Here is a 17,466-nt window from a genome sequence, read left to right on the forward strand (position 1 = left end):
AAAGCACGGATTAGGAAAACCAAGAATTCTCTGGTATCGAAAGCAGGCACGTTTTCCAGCAGGGGAAGCATCAGTGCAGCACTGGGGGAGATGACGAATGAGTGGAGGATACGGGCTGTGCTTCTGGCTAGCCGACAGACGTTTGTAGAACGTATGCATTAAACAGTCATCCGTAGCTACTTTCGGTACTGAAAGTCTTTGTTGCTAATCATGAATTACTGACGGTGACCATGATGACTTAGTCCACGTGAATGGCACCTTGAAATCTACAAAGTGCTTTCCACCTCCCCCTGCTAAGATGATTAAATCCCACGATTTGGGACCCTGGGAGAGGGCTTTGCTGGCAGGCTGCAGTGTCGAAGGAGTGCCCAAGTCAGGGAGTTGTACTCTTAGCTTTGGTGGCTCTGGGATGGAAAGGGGGCAGACCGGTGGTTAAGTCGGCAGGGGACAGGGGGTGGTTGCTCACCTCGGGGGCAGGAGAGAGGAGCAAGCCCTGGAAGGTTCCCCCACAGCTTTTCCTCCGCCTAAGTTCTCTGCAGACTCCCCAGGAGGCTGCGTCTCGAACACTGACTTCTTAGGATGCCCTCCCCTGCCGATAGGGCATTGGGCAGCTGGCACTTTCCAGGGACAGCTGGAGGCGTCCCCTTCTCATGCCTCCCATGTTGAGTGCTGTAGGCGCCCTGCCTGCTGTTGGTGCAGCACCCCCACACTCCCCACCCCGTACGAAAACCAGAGTGGAACCTCCAGCTTTTCCTGTTCGTCCGCAAACAGAGAAATCCTCCCGAGGTGCAGGAAAGACAAAGAAGGGGTCTGGTGGGACGGGGGAGTCTCTCTTTCTCAGTTGGCTGGACGACACCATGAACAGAACGCGAACAGAACGCACACCTCTGCCCCTGGATTCTCTGTCATAAAACTTGGTGCGGACGGCTTGTCCTGGCCACACTTTGTTTTGTCTGTCTGTCTGCCAGCCAGGGTCTCTTTCTGTTGTCCTTCCTCAATCACATGAGAGGTGGTGTTTATGGCCAGGGTGCCGGCATCCTAAACACCCGGGGTCTGTAACATCTTCTGTGCTCCTGAGTGCCTTTCAGCTGGGGCCTCCGGCTTTGTTCTCCGGATTAGAGATTAGAGGATTTACCACACCTCCTCCCAGGGGAAAAGGCTTTTATGTGCGATTTACTTTCTTTCTTTTTTCTTTTTTCTTTCTTTTTTTTTTTTTTTTGAGAAAGACCAAACAAAACAAATACCACCCCAGTGTTTTGAGATAAGTATTAGTTAATTAAACGAGATGCAGTTAATTCTTGTAACCCCACCCCCTCAAAATGTCATATGGTTTCTTCTCGTGGAAAGAAAGGAAAATCCAGCTCCGCAGAGGGAAGTGCGGCTGCATCTGTGGGCACCTGTGTGTTCTCGTGTTAAGGTCCTCAGCTTCTGATCTGTCTGGTCTGGTGTGACGCCGTGGTAATGCCCTCCTCGCAACGGAGACCTTGGCTAGCAGGCCGGTGGGCTCCGCTCCCTGCTGTGATAAGTCGCCTCTCTGCTGCCTGACTGATCCCATCACTGGCGCTGGGAAGTCTGGGGTGGACCTTTGACCTTTGAGGGCTGCTTTCTCATCCACCGGATTCTGAGCTCTTTCCTTGACTTTCTGAGGCTGAAGGCCCTCATTTTTCATTCTTTTGGGGAGTCTGGGTTCTTTCCTTGGGCTTTAGCAGAGTAACATGCAGACAGGCCCTCCTGTGGGGCTCTGAGTTCTCCAGCCTTCTCTCGCAGATTGTTGGAGTCTCTGCCCTGCCCTCAGGGCCTCTGGAGTCCTGGCTGGGAGAGAAGAGTGGCCGGTCACACAGAACACAAACAGATCTGTGCAGCCCACTCTGCAGGTGGGGGCAGGACAGTCCCAGCCCCCATGGGGACCTGTGCAGCATTGCTGGCGCCTGGGGTCTGGGCGGGACTCCACCCCTTAGGCTAATGGCCCACCGGGCCTGCATTTAATGGCAGGAAGGAGGCATCTGAGGGAGGCTCGGAGCTATCCCCACCCCCTGCGTGTGCTTCCTGGGTAATCTTTTTATGGTCTTCCTGCCACCTCCCTGTTCTCCAGGCTCAGAAAGACAGGGACACCAGGGATTTTTCACTTCCTGCTCTGACCTACCCAAGGTCACGGGCCTGAGTTGGCTTCAGATGTTCAGTTTCTTCTGCCTCTTGTCCCACGGGCACCTTTAAAGTGGCGGCCACCGTAGTAATTAAATCACATCAGGAAGATGCTGCGTGACGCGGATGGCCGACGGGAGCAGCTCAGAGGCCCTGTATAACCACCTCATTTCAAAGATGCAGGGTCTGATGCACAGAGAGGTTAAGTAACTTTCTCCTGGCCACACAGGCAGCGGCAGGCTCGAGAATTGAGAGTTCCCTGATTCCCAGCCCTTCTCTTTCCCCTGCACATGATTTCATCACTCGCCTAGAACCACCGAACCCACTGGATAGATGGAGGGGCAGAGCCGAGAAGAGGAGGCAGGAGAAACGGAACACAGAAAGAGCGCTAAAACTGGAGGCAGAGAAACAAAAAAGAAGAAAAATGGTCTTCCAGCCCAGCCCCTTCCAGGATGCTCGTAATAACCCTATTCCACGAAGAAGTTTGCATGCTAGTTATTAAATGACAGTTAAACCCGGACAAGCTGAGAGAGACTTTTGACCAAAAATGTCTGTTAAAAGGAGTTAGGACGGTACTTCCGTAGCCTGGGAAATTCATTCAGCTGAACCCCCTTCTTGAGCAGTGCTGGGCAAATGGGGCTCGAGGGGCTGTGCCCCCATCGGCTGGGCATGCGTGTCCTGGGCACTGCCTCTGGGGTCACAGAGGTGCGTGAGGGCAGGAGCCCCATTCTCTGTGAGCCGAGAGGCTGCGGGGAATGACCAGAAGCTGTTTCACCACCGCGACAGAGCTCATGAGCAGGGAGCGGGGGGGACTTCAAGACCAATACCTGGCTCTTCCGGCCAGTTCCGTGTTTGCCAGTATGCGACGGCACTTAAAAAAAAAAGTTTCCCCAAGTCATAACCCGCCTGGCCGTGTTCTGGAATGGTGCTTTGTGTGTCTGTGCCAGACTCGGGTGTGTTTGTATTTCTGGTCCTCCCTATGCGTCCATTCCTCCCCTGGGGCTAAACGAACACGGACAGTTTGCCAGTTTGCATGCCGCAGAGAGACCGCTCACACGACGCTTTGTATTCCAAGCCACACAGGACAGTCGAACATCAGCGGGGGCCTCAGGGGACCCTGGGAGCCGGCTGTCACCGGAGCGCTGCAGGACAGCATCGGGTCCCTCTCTGTAAAATGGTCTATACCTGAATCTGTGGCCCCTCCCCCAGAAGGATTCTGGAGGGATTCTCAAAAGTTATGTGTGTGTGGAGCCCTGGTGCGTGAGCAGACGCGTGCAGCTCTGCCTAATGGAAAGAGACGTGAACCTGAATTTGAAGTCACGAGGCCAGGCTGGGAGCCCGAGTCTGTGACCTTGGGAAAGTCCTGTAACCTCAGCTTTCCCCTCGGAACAGAGCCGGGCGGGGGGGTGGGGGGTAAGGGGTGGGGGGTGATGCCCGGCTCCCAGCAGGCCTGTAGGGACTGGTTAATTATTAAATGGCTGAGACTTGCTGACCCCTTGCCTCTGACTGTCTCCTGCCTCCCCTTTGCCACTTGCAGGTGGTAGCCAAGTGGACAATGAGGACGAGGAAGAAGAGGGAGAAGCGGGGCTGGAGCCCACCTGTCCCCCAAATCCCTACCAGATGCACCCTCCGCCCGAAGGCTGCTGTACCATGGATGGTGAGGCTGGCAGCTGGCAGAGTCTGCGGCTGTGCGCCCCGGGTCCCCTGTGCCCCTGGTCCCTGGCTACATCCCCCTCCCGCCCCCGGGGGGCTGTCGGCTCACTGCCCCTTGGCACTCTGTGGACAGCTCGAGTTTACGAGTGGATTTGGATCCGTCCGTTCAGTGGTTGTTTGGAAACTCGGATATTTTCCCAGTTCGGGTCTGCCTGTGAGAATAATCACAGTGAGATTGTGAGAATAATCTTCCGCGATCCCGCTTTACCATCGAGGAAGGGAGACGTGTGTTCTCTCAGGAGCCATGTAGAATCAGTCCGTGGAGGAACCGAGGCACAGGAATGCCGGGGGCGGGGGCACCCTGGTGTGGTGATAAGAGCTTGCACTCTGCCCTCAGAGAAACTTGGGGCTCTGCCACTCACTAGCGGGACAGCCTCTCGGAGTGCTGTGCGTTCATTTGCCGGTCACCACGCCAGTCGAGGGGTGTCACTAGTTAGTCCACTCCTGACTGGGCCCCTCCCCACTCTGGAAATACGGAGATAACAGGTACAGGGGCTCCCAGCTTCGTGGAGCTATGGAGGCAAGCGGACACTTTGCCCACGAGGCGGAAAGTGCTGACAGGGCGGGGTGGGCAAGCACGGGTGCCTGGGAGCTCAGGAAACGTTCCTCCCACAGGCAGAGAGTTTAGGGAAGGCTTCCTGGAGGAGGTGGCCCGTCATCTGGGTTTTGGAGGATTAGCAGGAGTCTGTGAGAAGGTTGGGGGAAACTGTTTCAGACAGAGGAACAGCATGTGCAAAGGCTCAGAAGGGGGAGAGTATAGCCCCTCTGGCAGTGTGTGTAGGTAGGAGTCTGAGGTCTGGCCGGGCAGGGAGTAGTGCTGAGGTCACACGGGGCGTGGAGGTCCCAGGTGCCATGTGTGTGGGCCTGGACTTGGCCTTGCACAGGATGGTGGCAGGAGAGACAGTCAGCTCTCAAGGAGGCTGCTCTTCTAGGGAGAGAGAAACCAGCGCCGTGGCTCTTCAGGACATAGGACTTCTAGTGTCCAGATGTTAAAAGGTCACCTAGTTAAAGAAGGAAACCGTGAACTCTGCAGTGGTCATTACAGAGATTTTCAAAGAATTTCCAAGTCAACGTGGAAACCACGGATTGTCCTTTGCCACTTTTCCTCCAGCTCTTCAGAAGGATGGGCCCAGGCCATGTAGGGAGAAGGCCTGCAGGGTGCTTCACCTCAGCCTCAGGGACTTTGCTGAACTTGCCCCCGACCTGGCCCAGCTCTCAGCAGCTCTGAGCACATCCCGGAACCTCTCTGAGCCTTGATTTCCATCTCTGCAAACTGGGGGCAGAATCACTTTCCCAGGAGAGCTTTGCAGAGCTGTTCCTGGTCCAGTGCCTGGCACACAGTGAGCACTGTCTCCATGCCTGCCAACCCCCCGCCCAGGGCCCCTTCATGACCCTCCCCGGGGGCATATGGGAGACTCTGGACCCATGTGCTGTAGACCCAGCACCTGTGAAGCAGGTGCGTGCCGGAGGGCTCTGTTCGTGTTGTAGAGTCTGGCAGGAAAGCCTTGGGACCATCAGGATCCCATTAACTCTCATTGTTTCAGTTGGTAGCTAAGGATGGAGCAGACGCAGGAGATGGGCCGAGTGTGCCCTCATCCGGAAGACCTCGGAGAGGCCCATCCAAATAAATCTCAGCTGTTTCTCCCCTTTTATTTCTAGACATTTTAGGGCACTTATTTTCCAAATGGGAAATACATTTAAAAGCTCTAAATACAAAATGTTCAAAAGGGTCTAGAGTGCCAGGCTCGCTGACGATCACTCGCCTTGTGTCCCGGTCCCCTCCCCAGGGGCAGCCAGCACCAGGCGGCTCTGGCTCCCTCGTTGTGACATTTCCCTGTTTCTCATACACGTGAAAGGTGCAGGGTGTGGAAAATACCACATTACTCACAGTTTCTTGGGGATCCATCATGTGTACATTGTAGTTGACCCTTGCTCGTCCACCGTTTTTCCTGCTGAGTTTCATTTGTACGTGAATGACGGGGACACCGCGTCTTCAAAGGAATTAACATGCGTCAGGTGTCCCGAGTAACTGTGGTTCTAATTTTATCTCTTGGAAGTAATATTAAAGTCAGCCGCATGCAGAGGTGAGGTTTGCTCCTGACAAGACCTGGAACGTCCTCCCTTGGCCCACGGGGAGCCTGGTTCTGGGGAAGCCCCTTGGCGCGCATGTGAGTCCTGTCCATCCTCGTAGGGTTCTGCCAGGCGGGGAAGGACCTGCGTCTCATCTCCCTTTCCAGTGAGCCCATCGACATCCCCGCAGGCTTTCTCCTCGTGGGGGCCAAGTCCCCCAGCCTGCCGGACCACCTCCTGGTGTGTGCCGTTGACCAAAGGTTCTTGCCTGATGATAACGGACACAACGCTCTTCTTGGTAAGTCCTTCTCTGTGGTTCCACCTGCCTGTGGGGGTGGGGACACGGGAGGCCTTTGGTCGGGGGGTGGGGTGTGGGGGCCTCCTGTGGGGGCCTCTTCTTCAGCAGGCCCTGTGGGCCCGTTTCTGCTTTTCAGTAGGCTCTTCCTGTGTGGAACTGGAAGGTTAATAAGATTTATTTATTTATTTATAATTTTTTAAAATGAGATTTATTTTTAAATGTGATGAACTTCCTATAGAGAACCTGACCTTGAGAATGAACTTTTTAGATGTATGTTCATCAGACCTTTTCTAAGTGCCTTCCCGTGTCAAGAATAGGATAAAGGGGCACCTGAGGGGCTCAGCTGGTTGAGCGACTGCCTTCGGCTCAGGTCATGATCTCAGGGTCCTGGGATCGAGTCCCGCATGGGGCTCAGGGAGTCTGCTTCTCCCTCTTCCACTCTCCCTGCCTGTGCTCTCTCTCACTCTATGTTAAATAAGTAAATAAAATCTTAAAAAACATATAAAGAGGAGGGTAGAGACCTGTTCGAGACGGTTTCAGAAGCCATCAGACAAGAGGCAGAGGGAGAACGGGGCCGAATGTGTGTTCCTGCTTGCAGAACATTCATACCTTGTCCATCAAGTGCGGAGTGATTCCCACACGTGCTCTTGGCCGTTCGGCAATCTGGCCCCTTCGCCGGGCCTGGTGTCTCCTTAGGAGGAGGAGCAGACAGGCAGAAGGGCTTTAATGATGGGGGCCAGACACAGCCCCACAAGCCGTTTTCTCTGTAGAACGGGTACGTTTCCTGCTTGACCCCGCCCTTGAAGCTGAGTAGGTCCGTGTTTGTACATGGGTATTTATAGCACGGTTTATGTCTGAGACACCATGGGAAGGGCCGAGGGGAGGAGAGACGGAGGGGGGGGGGCAGGATGGAGCCGCAGAAAACAAAGACATGGTTCCTGCCTCCAGGCGATGGGTGGGGGGGGGGCGGGTAATGCCAGGAAGCAAGGCAGGTGACGCTGCAGGGGCAGCTCTGGGACAGTGACCAGGGAGAGAGCGGCTCATATTGTACCGAGCTCGTGAAGACAAGAACAATCCCGGAAAATTCCCAAGGAGCTCATGGAGTCCTTCCATCTCAGATTTAGCGTGCTCCTCGAGACCACTCTGGAGGCCACGTGCCGGGAGGACGGCGCGGGTGACTTGGTCCCCGTTTGATCCGGTGGTGGCCGGGGCTGCGGCTGAATTCCCTCACGTTGTGACTGTAAAGGAATGACGAGGGCAGTAAATCAAGGAGGTTCTGGGTCTTGAAAGGTGGAGACAGGAATCTCTCAGTGCATTCACCACCAGCGCCCCCCTCCCCCGACAGCTCCAGCTCCTCAGGTGGTGAGGGCAGAGGAAGTGGGGTCTTTGTTAACTGCTCGCCAAAAAGCCATCGGAGGTCGGTAACGAGGGGCGGTTGGTAATAACCGATGCTTTCTTCTTTTAAAATAACTTTATGCTCTCAGCTTGCACACTTAACACTGTTTGGGTTTCCTGCAATTACCCCTATGGTTGCGCAGGACGAGGGGGCCCCCCAGCCCTCCGGCGGCCCGGGCTCCGTGCTTTTTAGTGATCTATAAAATGGAAGCTCTGCAGGATCTTGGGGGAAGCAATGGCTTTAACTCCTAATTTATAACCCCCCCACCCCCCAGTTTATAATGAAGGGAATCTTGTTTTAGTGACTTTGAATCCACCAAGGGATTTGGTCTGAGAAGATGAAAATCTCGGTGCGTGTTTCCAGGTGTTGACGATAAGTCAGCGAAATGGGCTGACAGCTCAGGTAAAAGAAAACATGGGGCTCCGACGTTCATTTTCCCCCTTTGGTGTAATTGAGTCCTGTGTTCACTCAGCAGGCAGAGCATTAAGCATTTATGGAATGTGTACCCGGATGGGATGTGGACTTCGAGTTCAGTGCCGGGGCCCAAAGTCAAATTCACGGGTCCTTCCCTGGGAGCTTGCCTCTTGGGGCGAAAACTCAGGCAAGCAGGGATTCAGCTCAGAGAGCTGCAGATATCAATGTTTTACTACATCTCTGTGCAGCACGCTGTATGGGGGAGCTGCGGAAGGGCGCACTGAGCCCCAGTGACGGGCGGGGGGTCCCCGAGGGTGTGGTGTTGAGCTGGGCCTTGAAAAACCAGCTGCGTTTTGTCAGCTGGAGAACAGCAACAGCAGCAAAGCACTCAGAGCAGCCCCGTCACGGAGCCCTGACCCTGTGCCCGAAATTGCTCAGAGGGATGGGATAAGCCCGTGAGGTGGGTATGTTATCACCTGGCGCTTATATATGAAGGAACAAAGGCACAGAGAGGTTAGGTGACTTGCTCAGGGTCACCCAGCTAGTAAGTGGCAGGTCTTGAATTTGAATCCAGGTGCTCCGGCCCTAGTCTCATATTCCAGAAGATGGGGTGCTCTCGGGCAGGAGGGGGGCCACATGCAAGGAGGAAGATGGTGTGCTGGAGGAACAGGGGGGAGACCTGGAGTGGGGGCTGCTTGGGCCCTGCCTGGGAAAGGCTCTGGTGCCCCAGAAGTCACTTTTTTTGTTTTTTTCCCTAAAGATTTTATTTATTTAAGGGAGAGAGAGCGAGCAGGTAGGAGCAGAGAGAGAGGCACAAGCAGACTCCAGGCTGAGCAGGGAGCCCGACACGCGGCTTCCATAACCCTGAGGGCATGACCGGAGCTGGAACCAAGAGTTGGATGCTTAACCCACAGAGCCACCCAGGTGCCCCAGGAAGACATTTTCAAACTGTGGAAGTAGGGGGAAGCCTGTGATAGTGTTATGTATCTGTCATGTGTCTGCAGCAGTTACTAAGACACGGTCCGTTGCATTTCACTCCTAACTCTTCCTCTGTCCCTACCCGATTATTTGGAGGCAAATCCCAGATGTGTCATTTCCTCTGTGTGCATTTCACTGTGTATCTCTAAAAAGAAAGGGCTTTTTGTTAAAAACCTAACACCGTTATTGTATCTAAAACATGTAGTAGTCATTTTATAACATCGAATATCTGCTGTGTTCAAATTTTGTCTTACAGTTTTTGTTGGTTGGTTTTACAGTCAAGGTCCAAACAAGATTCTCCCACAGCATTGGTTGACCTGTCACTCATTCTCTCTCCATGTACGGTCCTCTCCGTCCGGTGTTCCCGGAACAGTTTCTGTGTTTGGAAATGTTCAAACTTGGGGATGGCTGTGTTTTTAACTTGCATTTTAGAACAGTCTCTCAGAGGTCACACGAACAAGAGATTTCTCTCTGCCTCTTCCTAAGGAAGAACTAGAGGCAGGGGACCTAGTTCTGAGCCTTCCTGTAGGATTCTAGATAATCCCCGGGTCTTGTTGGGTATGTTCCCAGCCTGCTCACGTACCATCACTGTTTGTTTCATCTTTCCACGCCCATCACCCCCATCTCGTTTCTGTCTCGTCTGAACCCTAACTCAGATCTTAAGGCTTTTCCCGCCTCTCGGGTGTGGGCCTGTGGGACCGCGTGCCTCTCGCCCACTGCCTGGTGGGCGCTCTGGTCTGGGTCCCTCTTCTGAGGCACACCCAGGAGGAAGCAAAGGGAGGTGCGCCTGGAGGCCCATGTTCAGAGACACAAGTAGAAGGGAGATCCCTTCTTTTTTTTTTAAAATTTTTTATTTTTTATAAACATATATTTTTATCCCCAGGGGTACAGGTCTGTGAATCGCCAGGTTTACACACTTCACAGCACTCACCAAAGCACATACCCTCCCCGATGTCCATAACCCACCCCCCTTCTCCCAACCCCCCTCCCCCCAGCAACCCTCAGTTTGTTTTGTGAGATTAAGAGTCACTTATGGTTTGTCTCCCTCCCAATCCCACCTTGTTTCATTTATTCTTCTCCTACCCCCTTAACCCCCATGTTGCATCACCACTTCCTCATATCAGGGAGATCATATGATAGTTGCCTTTCTCTGCTTGACTTATTTCGCTAAGCATGATACGCTCTAGTTCCATCCATGTTGTCGCAAATGGCAAGATTTCATTTCTTTTGATGGCTGCATAGTATTCCATTGTGTATATATACCACATCTTCTTGATCCATTCATCTGTTGTTGGACATCTAGGTTCTTTCCATAGTTTGGCTATTGTGGACCTCACTGCTATAAACATTTGGGTGCACGTGCCCCTTCAGATCACTACGTTTGTATCTTTAGGGTAAATACCCAGTAGTGCAATTGCTGGGTCATAGGGCAGTTCTATTTTCAACATTTTGAGGCACCTCCATGCTGTTGTCCAGAGAGGTTGCCCCAGCCTGCATCCCCACCCACAGTGGAGGAGGGTTCCCTTTCAGGGAGATCCCTTCTGTCCTTCAGTTGGAATTTGGCCAAAATATCAAGGCTGGGGTCCACGGACGTGTTTTTTCCTCATGGTCATGAGGCGGTATTTACCTCCACAAGCAGGATCGTGGCAGGAACCACAGAAGTGAAGCGCGAAGCGGAAGAGGAGGAAACCGCCCACCACGCCGCAGTGACATCTGTTTTACTCGGCCCTTTTTTCTTCTCCATCCACCATCCACGTGGGGCTTTGGATCGGTCTTCACGGCTTGTGTTCACAGCCGGACACAGTGTTCGATGCCGGGTGTTTTCCCTTCGTTTGCTGAAGGAAGCCAGAGGCGATGCTGGTTTTGTCCCGAGTCGCCGTTCATTTTCAGGGAACAGGGGCGCGGCCCCCTGGCTCCCCAGTGTGGCCCGTGCCTGCCTGGGATGGCTCCGTCCTTAAATAGAGCGCGGAGCCCCTCTCCAGGTCTGACCTCGGCTGCACGGCCCTGTTGAGCCCTGCCTTGCCAGGGGGCTGCCCACCGGCGGCAGAGCCTGGCTCTGTGCGCACATGCAGCAGGGCCGTCGGGGCAGACGGACACGGCTAGACAGGGGCCCGTAGGACCAGCGGTCGTGCTGTCGTGTGTGCTCTTGGGAGACTCGGTTTTATGCAGGGGACCCTGCGCCGTAGGCATTGGAGGAACCGTGTCTCTCCACTCTGGGCGTTTGTGCCGCGGAGTCGGAGCACTCGGGCTGCATCCCCGGCTTTCTGTCTTCGCAAGAGATTATTATCAACGCCCCAGTCCTGAGGCAGATTTCCAAAGAGAATGGCTCGTTTTATGCATCCTTGTGAACATTTTTATTGCCTTGCAGACAATTTCCTGAAACGTTAGAATTACCTCATGTGTTCAGTTGGGGTGATTTCATCCATTTCCCTGGTCTCCTGGGACTGGCTGGGAAGCTGTCCTGGGGTGTCCTTGGTCGCCCCCTTCTGGTCCCAGATCACCTCTCTGAAGGGCAGCCTCTTCTCCTGGCCAAAGCAGGAGAGCTGCTTGCCTGCCGGCTCCCTCAATATGTGCTGGACTCAGAAGACCTGGGGTTTCCCCTTCTGAACCACAGGGAGACATTCCTGATGGTCTTTGCTTCCCAGTCCTGCTTCTGAAAGGGAGCCGTGGTCCCGCAGCCCATGTTGCTCATGGGACCAGGACCTGACATCCATGTAGCTGCTTCTGGACGGCAGTGTTGGCCTTGGCACGGTTGGCCTTGGCCTTGGCTCTTAGCATCGCGCGGCCTGGCAGTGGTTCTTGTCCACCCATGTTTTCAACACTTGGGGCCAGAGTCCCTTCCCGAGAGCTTGGAAGGTTTTTTGGGGCCTTATTCTTTGATGGCGGGTGAGCCAGGTTGGAGACAAAGCCATAAATAAAAATCAGATTATTATCTCAAAGTATATGCAGAAATCCCAAAGCGTTCATGGGGATAGTTCCCTTGCTTCTCCCGGCTTCCCACCTGGTGTTTACTGACTGTCTGCCACGTGCCGGGCCCTAGTCTGTGCACAGGAACTTACACGGACACACACAGCCCACACCTACGTGCACTCACACCACGATGCCCGTCCTTTGGAGCATGGGGAGAGTTAATGGGGAAAAAAAGATGCAAATTTCAATAAAAACGGAAGAAGAGGTTACCATGATCCTCTCAGCAGAATAAAGGGCAGTCGAGGGTTGAGAACAGTAAGCTTCAACCCTTTGGGTCAAGGACAGGTCTGAAGAGGTGGACATTTGAGATGGGCATTGAGTGACAGCGGGACACAGGCAGGTGGGGCTTCCATAGGAAGGAGCCTGAGCCTGGTGGGAGTGGGCGGGGGGTCCCGTTGGGGATTCGGCATAGCAGAGTGGGGAACAGGAGCGGAAGCTGGAGGTGGGGGTCGGGTAGGATTCGGGGTGGCCTTGAATGTCGTGTTTGTGGTCGACACTCTGTTCTCAGGCCAGAATGGGGCCACACACTGTCTGCATCCGGCTGGGACTCGTACGTAACCTTTCTTGTTCTCAGACTTCCCCAAAGAAGGTTCTGCTGTCCCGATCAACCAGTTGTTATGTCAATAGAGCTGAGTGATCTGTCTGGGGGACAGCAGATGGCCAGAACGTCCCTGGTTCTCTGGGCACGTTTGTTCCCTTTCTGTCCACAGTAAGTTTCTATAACATAAGTGTCTCGTTTCTCTGTGGACATGTGTTGAACCATCAGGAACATGTTATTTTGGCAGAGTCTCAGGAAGGCCGTGTTTAAACAAGCCAGGCTTACATACGTGGCCGTGTGCCTTTCCTGGGCTAAGTCACAGTGGCCTTTGTAAGCTTGAAGCCACAGACTGTGACAAAATTAGTCAATCTCAGCTTCAGGGGCTTTGCTCCCAAAGGACCTCGTACCGTGGGAAGCCGACGCACCAGTGGGCGAGGCGAGGTCTGAAGGAAGGGTTTCTTGAGATGCTGGGGGTAGAGGCGAGCGGCTGTCGGGCAGAAAAGGCAGAGCGGCCCCTTCCTCCTCTGCGAACCAGCGGTTGTGAGTGTGGTTTGGTTGGACTTGATGGTTTGTAGAAGTCTTCCCACGCATACTCTCTGGATTGTACCTGCTCATAGGGGGTCGTTTTGTCATGGGGCAGCCTTTCTGGAGCCTCACAGCTGGTGGGAACCTCTGACCCTTCCCAGGAAGGCCCATTCGGGCCTCACCAGCGGGACGCTGACACGGTGACAGCCACACTCTCACAGACGGTCTCCGCTCCCCTGGCTGCCGAGCCCCCAGCATTTCCTCACTGCTCTTCTGGCCAAGCACCATGATGCTTTCCTTTCTTTTCAACAACTCCTGGGAGCGGGATGGAAGCTGGGGCTCTCGGGAGGTCCCTCCGTGCATCCTAGTGTCGGTGGTCTGAGGACTTTGCGATTCTGTGATTGGAGATGGGGACGTACAGTCTGTTACAAGCACTTGGTCGGTATAGACAGTCGAACACTCTGTGTCACAGGCGTGAACACTTGCCCCTGGGGCCAGTTCAGTCTTCAGAGTTTGCTGGGAGGTGCGGGGAGGGGGGTGGTGTGGTATGTTCGTGACTGAGTCTTTTTGGTCCCTCTTCTGTTTGAGTCAAGGTCATCCTGACCCCTGGCCCAGCATAAGGTACCAGGGGCCTTTGCCCTGTGGAATCTTCTGGTTGGTGGTACAGAATGTGCATAGAGTTTCCATAAAGTCTGTATTATTTGAAGAGGGTGTTGAAGGTAAGCTAGAGACTTTCGTGGTCGCTTCCTCCCGCAGGTTTCTCTGGGAACTGTGTTGGCTGTGGGAAGAAAGGCTTCTGTTACTTCACGGAATTCTCTAACCACATAAATCTTAAGCTGACCACTCAGCCCAAGAAGCAGAAACACTTGAAGTATTACCTGGTCCGCAACGCACAGGGGGCTCTCACCAAAGGACCTCTCATTTGCTGGAAAGGCTCAGGTGAGCCCTTGGACTTCGGGCGGGGTTGGGTGGGCGAGTGGGGGTCCTCCGAGTGGCCCTGGGGCCAGGCAGCAGGGCTTAGAGGAGAGCAGGCTCCACAGTCTCCGGGAGGCAGGACTGCGGGCCGGGGGCCAGCCCCGTGCCATCGCTGCGCTGCCGTGACTTAGGGGTGTGTCCGGTACCTGCCGAATTGTGCAGGACATTGAAAAGCTGACAGAGGGCCACACTGTGCCGTGCCTGTGCTTGTAGCTGGTGTTTGGGGTAGAGGTTCTCAACCGGGGCTGATTTTGTCCACCATGGGACATTTGGCAGTGCTTGGAGACCTTTATGATCCCCGTGACTGGAGAGTGCTGTCATCCAGCCGGTGTAGACCAGAGACTGCGTAAAACAGCCACCCCACCCTTCTGCAAAGAATTATCCAGTCCAAAATACCAGTGGTGCTAAGGCTGAGGGACCCTGCGTTAGGGGAATAAGGGCTTGAATAATGCCCCACTTTTTCTGCCCCGAACTCTGTGAGCAGAATAGAAAGTCCAGCCTCAGAGTCCTGTCCTTGAGGACATTCCTGGGCTTCCCCCCCCCCCTTCCTATCTCCCCGTATCACCCGTGGCTAAGTCATCTATGGAGGGAAGTGGGGGGATGGGTTTTCAGCCATAGGTGGTCCCTGAGATGCTCCCACTCACCCAGGTCTGGAGGGACATGTCCCAGGAGGGGTCTCAGCAAGAATCTTTGGTCCCTCATTGCCTGCGTCGGCTCCCTTCTGGTCGTCTGGCCTCCCCCAGCCAGCTGCTGTGAAGAGAAGGCGGGCTTCAGGACGGGCTGGCTCTGGGCATTCCTCCCCTGCCCCCTCCTCTTCTCACATCACTCCATAGGTATTTCTTGTGTCAGTCATTTTCTAGGTCCTGGGGGCCAGTGGTTCTTCCACTGTGGGACCCATAAGAGTCTGTGATCACTTGCTATGACCACGCACCTCCCCGGCTGGCCGTGCAGCTGGGGGTCCATCTTTCTGACAGAGGGTGACTTAGGATGGAGGGTGGGGAAGGATGTTGGCGCTTCCTCTCCCTCTGTCTCTTCTTTCCTTGGACTCGAAGGGCAGCGATTGGGTGACTCATCTGTGTCCTCTGTTTTTCTCAAATGCTCATGATGCCTCCCACTCCTGGTCGTCAGAGCTGTCCCCCAGACGGATTCCCCTGGCAAGCCCACTTCCCTCCAGCTACCCTGAAGCAAAGCCAGGAAGGCGTTGGCACCATTTTGGTTATCTAGGTGTCTAGCTCTCTTGTCTAGGAGAGCATTCCAGAATTGGTGCAGAATTGGTTTTGATGCGTGCTTCTTGCTCCCTTAGAGTTCAGAAGCCGGCAGACCTCAGCCAATACTTGCTCCAGTTCCCTCTTCCTGCCCGGGGAGAGCTCCGGGCCCCTGGCGGCCTTCTGCAGCGAACCCGTCCCTGGAGCGACACCGAGCATTTCGATGGCAGCCCAGCAGGCAGGTGAGTGGTGGCGAATGCCAGCCATGCTGCATCCGCGGGCTGGCATGTCCCCAGCATGTCCCCTGCATGTCCCTGGCATGGCAGCTCCATGAGGCAGCCACACATTTTTCAAGATAACTAGAAGGCTTTGCCCGCGCTGTCTGCAGCGCTTTTGTGTTTCATCGTGAATTTGTAGTAGTTTCCGGCACATCTTTAGAAAGATGTCCTGTCTTCCTTCCTGTTGGCAGCAAAACGTGATCTCCTTGTTGGTGGTGTGGGGCATGGGGGTCCCTCTGCACCCACAGTTTGCAGCTTAGAGCTCGCTCTAGAATGGCACCACATCCGTGCTGGGCTGGGGCTCCTGGGAGGGGCAGGTGAGACCAGCTCGTGGCCCGCAGTCCCACGGGCACCTCCTTGAGTCCTAACAGCACTCTGCATGTGGGCTTGAGTTTCTCCGGGGCACCACCCGGGAAGTCGAGGCTGAGCTGGCTTCAGAGCCATGTTCTGGACCCCTCCTCATGCCGCCGCACCCACTGGAAATGGTCTGGGCTGCCCTCGACTCTGGAGGGCCTTCCAGACCATTCTGGCTGATGCAGGCACGTAGGTGTGGTGGTGGGGCTCACGAGACCAGTACCCCCAGTGTCCTCCAGCATCGTCCCCAGGCCCCGCGAGCAGCCCGGAGTGGGCGGCCGCGAGCCTGAGCCGGGCGGAGAAGCGGAGGGAGGCGGAAGAGCCTGCGCCCCCCTGGGGTTCAGGGTTCCCACTGGCTCCCAGGTCTGCCTGGTTCTCCTTTCACGCAGGCCGCGCTCCCTGGGACAGGAGTATGTGTGCATCTGGGCTTGTGTGTTCTCAGTGGGCAGAGTCACTTGTCGGCCAGAAGCTCGTTTATAACTTTATAAAAATGGAAGAAGAGTAATTTCCTGCCACCTGGGCTCACAGGGCATCCTGTGATCTGAGTGTGTGCTCCCTCTTCTCTCTCTCCGCTGCCAGGACCAGCCTCCGAGCACCCCTCGCTAGCGGCCGCTGTGGGTCCAGCTGTTCTCAATGGCAAGGACTCCCCGAAGCACCAGCAGCTGGTGAAGAACGACCTGTCAGCCATGCCGCGGCCCTCGGCGCTTGGTAGTGTTGCTGGTCCTGCCGGGGTGGGGGTTGGTGGTGTCTTGCTTTCCTCTGGGCTGGGCTGTTGGGGGAGTCATGGGGCGACCATGCTGGGGCCCCCGCACCTCCTGGAGTTGGTGTGGCATGGACGGGGAGTTGGGACCGGCCAGCAGGTGCCTCCAGAGTCTGGGGGGCCGTGCCCAGGCCCCGGTACTTGGGGGAACCTGCAGCTCTGGCCACCGACTTGAGTGATGGGCGTCTGCCAGGAAGCAGCGGATGGCTCATCTCCTGTGGGCTCACACATCAGGAGGGCTGTAGAGTTCTGGGCAGCATGGTGGCAGGGGAGGAACGTGGGCTCCCAATTCAGATACCTGTGAATTCGAAACTCAACTGCGGCTCGTATTAGTTGGGGCATCTTGGACAAGCCTTCTGACCAAAGTGCCTCATCTGGAGATGAGAATTCTGCTCTCAGGGCAGCCGAGAGGGTCAGCTGAGGGGCTGTGTGGAAATTCAGGGCACATCTGGCAGCTCACAGGTGGACACCATTAGGCCACCCACATCATCATCATCCCTGAGCTGGTCTTCTCAAGGAGGGCTTCCTGGAGGAGGTGACAGCTGAGCTACAGCTTACAGTTTGGGAAGCATGAGAAATGGTAAGGGAGGAAGCATGGAAGAGGGTGAGGAAGTGAACAAACGGGTTAAGCAGTCCGGGACATGGAGTCTGACCGTGGGCTCTGTGTTTGCCCCTCCGTGCTTGTGGGAGCTGTTTAGGGAGCCAGGCTTTCTTCTCTCTTCCTCCATGCACATAGCTAAGTGGATTTTGGGATCCAAGACCGTTCACTGGAAGAGCCCATAACAACTGTCCAGCCCCACACTCTGGTAGAGGAGGCATGTGAGGCCCAGAGAGGCAGCCCAGCCTTGCG

The 17,466-nt window shown here is 55.0% G+C and overlaps 1 protein-coding gene across 8 annotated transcripts in view; it reads left to right on the forward strand.

Annotated features, from left to right (window-relative positions):
- Positions 1–17,466, forward strand: part of GREB1 (growth regulating estrogen receptor binding 1) — a 133,912-nt gene that overhangs the window by 63,227 nt on the left and 53,219 nt on the right. For 7 of the 8 annotated variants that reach the window (XM_082744346.1, XM_082744345.1, XM_082744344.1 and 4 more), the window contains exons 3-7: positions 3,680–3,799; positions 6,047–6,223; positions 13,801–13,983; positions 15,323–15,466; positions 16,436–16,564. In XM_082744346.1, coding sequence (XP_082600472.1) covers positions 3,680–3,799; positions 6,047–6,223; positions 13,801–13,983; positions 15,323–15,466; positions 16,436–16,564 — 753 coding nt within the window. Of the gene's footprint in view, positions 1–3,679; positions 3,800–6,046; positions 6,224–7,636; positions 8,022–13,800; positions 13,984–15,322; positions 15,467–16,435; positions 16,565–17,466 lie in introns of those variants that run through there. The other variant, XM_082744348.1, reaches the window with a different exon arrangement.

Source organism: Mustela nivalis (genome assembly GCF_964662115.1).
Source record: "Mustela nivalis genome assembly, chromosome: 8".
Classification (NCBI taxonomy): domain Eukaryota; kingdom Metazoa; phylum Chordata; class Mammalia; order Carnivora; family Mustelidae; genus Mustela; species Mustela nivalis.